General features: G+C 38.9%; 1 protein-coding gene across 3 annotated transcripts in view; it reads left to right on the top strand.

The window, feature by feature from the left end:
• The first annotated feature begins 354 nt into the window (after positions 1-354).
• MINDY3 (MINDY lysine 48 deubiquitinase 3) overlaps positions 355-6,000 on the top strand; it is an 83,084-nt gene continuing 77,438 nt past the window's right edge. The window contains exon 1 of one of the 3 annotated variants that reach the window (XM_019035274.4): positions 355-880. In XM_019035274.4, coding sequence (XP_018890819.1) covers positions 787-880 — 94 coding nt within the window. In that variant the 5' untranslated portion in view covers positions 355-786. Of the gene's footprint in view, positions 881-945; positions 1,060-6,000 lie in introns of those variants that run through there. The other 2 variants (XM_055353786.2, XM_055353788.2) reach the window with 2 other exon arrangements.

Raw genomic sequence — 6,000 nt, 5'->3', positions numbered from 1 at the left:
TGAAAATGCTGTAACATTTACAAACAGGTTGCTCTGAATTTGTTTCCCTACAAATACCTTGTAATTCTGCGTTGCAGCTGGTGGAAGCATTTCTAATGCACATTATGCCACATTCTTTGCCATGTTTTTAGGTAATAGTTGGTCTGACTTTGATTTATTGAAGTACAGAGGCAGACAGCCTCCAGCTTATGAGAAGCGCCCTACAAAGGCACGGATGTTACCGCACTGTGACTCAACCATTGCCTTATAGTTCTAGTTTTGCAAAATTAATATTGTAAAATACAAGCAATGGGCATATGTTCTAATTCCTAGTGCCTGGGCCTCAGACCCTCCAGCTTAGCCCAGAGCAGTGCGTAGAGGAAGAAGGTATTCCTGGAGTTTAGAAACACGCCGACGCCCCTTCCCAATACAAAAACTACCACCCCACCAAAGGGTCCCAGACAGTTCAGAGAGGTCAGAAGCTACTTCCACCGCTTTCCGTGGCTGTTTCCGCCTCTAATTTCACTTCCGGGGAGGGGACTTCCGGGCCCTCAGCCTTAAGGGGCGGGAGTTAAAGAGGAGTCGGAAGTGGCACCAGCACTTCCGGTACGGAAAACTCGCTGCTGCCCCAACCTGGCTTGACAGGCTTGGTCTCTGCAAGTGGCTCTCAGCCCCTTCTTCTTTCCTGCCTCACCTTCCAATTCGTTTGCCGCCGCCGTCCCGCAGCTGCTGTTTCCGGAGTTGCCCCTTCCCCATGTTCCGGGGCAGGAGTCCGCAAAGCGAAGATCCGCCCGCCGGTTCCCCATCATGTCCGAACTGACTAAAGAGCTGATGGAGCTGGTGTGGGGCACCAAGAGCAGCCCCGGTCTCTCGGACACCATTTTCTGCCGCTGGACGCAAGGTACCCTGGCGGGGCTCTCACACTTGCAGCCGCTGCTTCTTTTGCCCTGCGAGAGTCCGCCTCTGACGCCTCTCGCTCCAGCCCCTCGCGTGCCCCGCTCTCTGCCCCAGTCGCCGTGCTCAGCGCTGAAGCTGGACTTTCTAGACACGCCCTGCCTTGCCTTGGTGGGGAGAGTTTGAGTAAGAGAATGGTTACAGCTGCCACTAAATACCCGCAGCGCTCTTTCCATCCTCCGGGCTGCCCTTCGGCTGGGGAGGAGGAGAGGGTGGCCCCTTGCTGGGTTGCAGGGCGTGACACGGAAGATGCGCCCCGTGCCCCGGTGTCACTTTCTCAAGGGGTGCTGTGGCCTTCCGCATCTTTACCCCCTAACAGAGCTCTCTATTGGTGGTGGTTGGTCTATTTTTGGTGAGAAGGAGGGACGTCCAAGGGAAAGTCCAAGTGGCTAATTCCAAAAAGCAGTTTTTTGTTTGTATTGTCATTATGTGGTTAGGCGTGGTAGTCTGTGTATAAACACTGTTATTTGCTAAAAAGTGTACTCTTGGCCCAAGGTATCCCCGTTTTTGATATGGTTTATTATCTGTCACGGTTAAAAAAGGAATAGGGATCATAGTACTTCCTCGGCCGGTATGCTTGTAACCCAGACAGGATTTTTACTTACATAAAGAGTCTTAGTACAAATAATAATGAAATAAAATAAACATTTATTGAATTCTTGCACTGTAACAGGCTGGGCGCTTTATACTAGTAGCTATCCCTAATTCTTAAGTTTGGATAGGCAAACAACTGACACATTCCTAAAGGTGACTTAGGAAAGATGATGATGAGGTTAAAACATAACCTTGAGTCAGAAGGATCAGTAATTTATGTATGTAAAACACTATTATTACTAAAACATCTATTTAGGGAACACCTGTTCCCGAAATAGATTGGGCGGAATTTTGGCATAGTAAATATAAACCCCTATTTCAAAACGTGTATTTTGTAACAAAAATTCAGGATTTACGTAATCTCTCCCTCCCTCCCACATGTTTGTTTTAAGAGCTGGTAAAATTACAATTACGATGTATTGTAAGTCGGGATATTTAGTCCCTCACTGTTGCTTTGCAGACGAAAAAAATTAGTTGTAAAGGTAAATGACTGGGCCAAAGTTGCACAAATCGATAGAACTGGGAGTGGATTCCAGGTCTCTCGATTCCTAATATACCTCTGTTTTCATTATCTTCCTTTGAGTTCCCAAACCCTACATGTAATGACTTGGGCTCTTTTTTTCACATTCAATTATGTCAGTTACCTAATCTTGGGCTTCTTAGAGGGAGATTTTATTTTAACACTTCCCACTTTGACTTACTTATTCTAATAGTAAGCAGCTCTAAAATACTGTGAAAGACTAAGAAAAAATTTACTTCCATTGTAATCAGTTAACATTTGTTAAACATTTTACAAAGTAGAATAAGATAATATTCAGCCCTGTTTATATTTATACTGTAATGCAAATACAAGGAAGATTCAGGGTGGCAGTTCTAGTAATGGTTAAGAGCACAGTCTGGAATAGATGTACTTCGGTTCAGGTTCATGTGATTTAGCTTATTTAAGCCTCAGTTTCCTTCTCTGTAAAGTACAGATAATAGACCTTACAGAGTTATTGTGAGGATTAGAGGCCATGTAAATAATTTAGGCGCTTAGCACACTATCTGACGTATAGTGAACACTCAGTATATGGTAGCTGTTTTTATATTATTTTAAAAAGTGTTTAATTGTAGACTATGCCGAATTCACTCTTTGGCTTTTTCCTGACAATTACAATAAGTTGTTTATTTGACGGCTAATCATTATTCTAAGTAGAACTTTATAATGACTTATTAGAATGCTCTGCCACCTTTAATCATGCAGAAATTCTTTAACAGGATTAGTTCCGTCAGTACCATTTCAAAATAAAGGATTTCTTTCTTTCTTTTTTTCATTTACAGGGTGCAGTTAGTTATATTTTGGATATGTAGCTCTTCAAGGCCTTACACTGATTAAGATTTTAAGGCAACCAAACATATATTTTTGAAGTTATCACCTCTGAATCAGAGGGGTCCTGTTACTGGTTTTGATATGTTAACTGTTGTATTCATTTGTTTGTTCTTTGAGGCCATTGCTAAATATTGCTGTGGCAGTCCTTTGGGATTGTGGGAACAGGCACAAGTCACTGCTTTGCTGCATTACTAATGTGACATCAACTCTGGCTTTATTTCATAGTCTGTGATCGTGTCTTCAGTTGACAACTGCAGTCTCATTAGTTTTCTGGAAGCAAGATACAGGTGTAAGATGTTTGGCATGAATATTTATACAATTATGTCTAGAGATATTTCATCTATAAAATTATATTGATTGATCAAGTTAAATTCTTTTGATATGGTTGTTAAAACAATAAGCTGCAGGAGTGGCACATAGTTGTTTTTAATTGGCTTGACATTTTTAGATAATTCTCTTCTACAAATCCCTGTTCATTTTAAAAAATGTGGGGTGTTTTTTTTCTTCTTCTTTTTTTGGGCAGTTTTAATTTTAAAGGCAATAAGCCATGTAATTTAAGGGCTTAAAGTTGGCAGGGTTTTATTTTAACGTGAAAATTTATTCTTCTCTCTGCTTTCCTCCTGCTCAATTGCCTATAGTACTTTTTAAAGAATAGCATATAATTTTCACTTCCTTAGCTCATTAACACTATTTATCCTCCCCCCTTCCCACAAACTACACCAGTATTCCAAGCTCTTACAGTTGAGAGTCAGTAGGGTGGGAGGGAAGACAAACAGTAAACGTAACGTAGCATAAATTACACATGTACAATAAATAGTTTGAAGATGAGGAAATACGGAGTTCTGGGTGGGGTGTCCTGGTCAGTCCTCATTTTAAGATGAGATTTGAGCAAACACTTGGAGTCACTCAGCTAGTCATGCAGAAGTCGGAAGAAAGAGTGCTCCAGGCAGAACAAATGGTAGTTATAAAAAACTTCACAGAAAATACACTTGGTCTGTTCAAGGAACAAGAAGGAAGTTAGTGTGGCAGGAGGGGGAATAAAGGAAAAGGAGAGTAATAAAAGATGATATAAGAAATGAAATGGCCCAAATCATATAAAGCTTTCTAGGCCATTAGAAGGACTTTCACTCGTCTTATACATGAAATAGGGGTCCTTCGAAGGTTTGAAGCAAAGGAGAGATACTACTTGACAAGTTTTTAAAGGACTGATCTGCCTGCTGTGTTTGAGGATAGACTGTAGTGGATTGGGACAGCAAGATCAGATAAGAGACAATGGCAGCAGTCCATGGGAGAAAAGATGCTATCTTGGACCAGAGTAGTGGTAATGGAGATGGTAAGAAGCGGACAGAGTGACCACAACCAAACAGAACCAAAATAAGAATCAGCTAGACCTAACAGAAGTAGTATTTCTTGTATAAATAAAAACATTTTGACTTATTTGGAATTTATTTTCTTTTCAATATTGATTGCTTAGCTCAGTGTTTGGCAAACTTCTTTAAAGGGTGAGTGGCCTTTTTATTGCCTCTCAGCTCATTAATGGTATTGCAGCAAAAGCAGCCATGGTTAGTATGGGTGTGGCTGCATTCTAAAACATGAAAGCAGATGAGGGTTGTAGTTTGCTGACGCCTGAGGGAGAGTGTAAACTCTTATAGCCATTTTTCCTTTTTCCAATTATTTTCCTTCTTCCAGTTATTTTATTGTTTCTCCTAAAGACTAGTCAGAGAGAGATTTATTTTTGCTATTTGTAGCAGTACAGTGGGTGGGTTTTTTTTTTTCTTTTTCCCCAGGGGAAGAGGGGCGTGTAGGTGTAGTTGATTGAAATTAGAGCTTTGGGCTTTCAGTGTAGCACAATTTTTGTTACGTAATATGAAAAAAAGATATTTAACAAATAACTTAGGAAAATTGAGGGATCCATTAAAATATAAATATAAAATATATTAGGAGTTAATACAGTTGGGTTAATTTAAGGTTTAAAGGCGTGTTTGGGTATTTATTTTAATGTGATTTACTATTTTATCAAAGTAATAAAATGACACACCAACATCATTAATTTTTCTTCCAAAGTGAAGCTAATACTGTGGATCACATCGTTTCAAAGATTTTTTGTTGTTTTTGGAAGTTTTTAACATTCTCTTATATAAATTTTTCCTTTCTTCAACATACCTAAATTATAATTTGCCTAACAACCAATATTTCTTAATTCGTAATTGGTAAGCATATATGACAAAATTAATTCCTTGGTACTTTGAATATATAATTTGTTTTATTATTCAAATACTTGAAAGTATCTGTGATAATATCTTATATTTGTACTATATTTTACAGCTTATGAAAATCTTACCTAATCTTTGCAACAACCCTGAAAGATAGGAAAGAACAAATGTAGTTATCCTCATTTTTTTGGATGTGAAGTCCAATTGAGATATTTGACTCAGCCAGGATGTCAAACTAAGTCTTTCTATAGCCTTGTTTACATGGAAGGCTAGAATTGTAGAAGGTATAGTTGTCAAAATGGTGTGCAAAATGTGTATATGTATAGTAAGTAATATGAAAACAAGAGATTGAAAAATTGCGATGAGGTTCATGGCTCAGGTTTACCCTGGTTCTGAGCTATAAAATGTGAAAATGAGAAAGACTTTTCTGTGATCTGTAGTACTGTGTAATGTGATACAAAATTGTCTACGTAGGATTAGGTGTTTTAAGATGGGTAATTTCAGACGTAATCAGGAAAAACGGCCATTTATGGTAAGTTAAGTCCTTTTAAAACTAGGAAATAATTTGAGTATGAGAACTCTTGACAAGAAAAGTAATGCTGTGTCCTGAGAAATTCAAACTTAAGTAAAACCTTATTATAAAAAGAGAAGTCTACTCAGCATAGTCCTGTTTTAGGATAGAATACTTAATTTTCATTTAGCTGACTTTATTTCATTTTGGCTCTACTAGCCTTTGTCTGTTATCAGTTAACACACTCAAACATGTATACTGGAATTAAACAGAATTTCGCATGAAGCATAACTGCTTAGAATTCACTCCATGGGCTTTTAATATTCAAAGTACAAAAGCAACTCACTGTAACGCATTTCCAACTGAAAGCCCCACCTGTG

The sequence above is a fragment of the Gorilla gorilla genome, chromosome 8 (assembly GCF_029281585.2).
Source record: "Gorilla gorilla gorilla isolate KB3781 chromosome 8, NHGRI_mGorGor1-v2.1_pri, whole genome shotgun sequence".
Lineage (NCBI taxonomy): Eukaryota > Metazoa > Chordata > Mammalia > Primates > Hominidae > Gorilla > Gorilla gorilla.
Note: the sequence above shows the minus strand (reverse complement) of the source record. Positions and strands in the feature narration are given on the sequence as shown.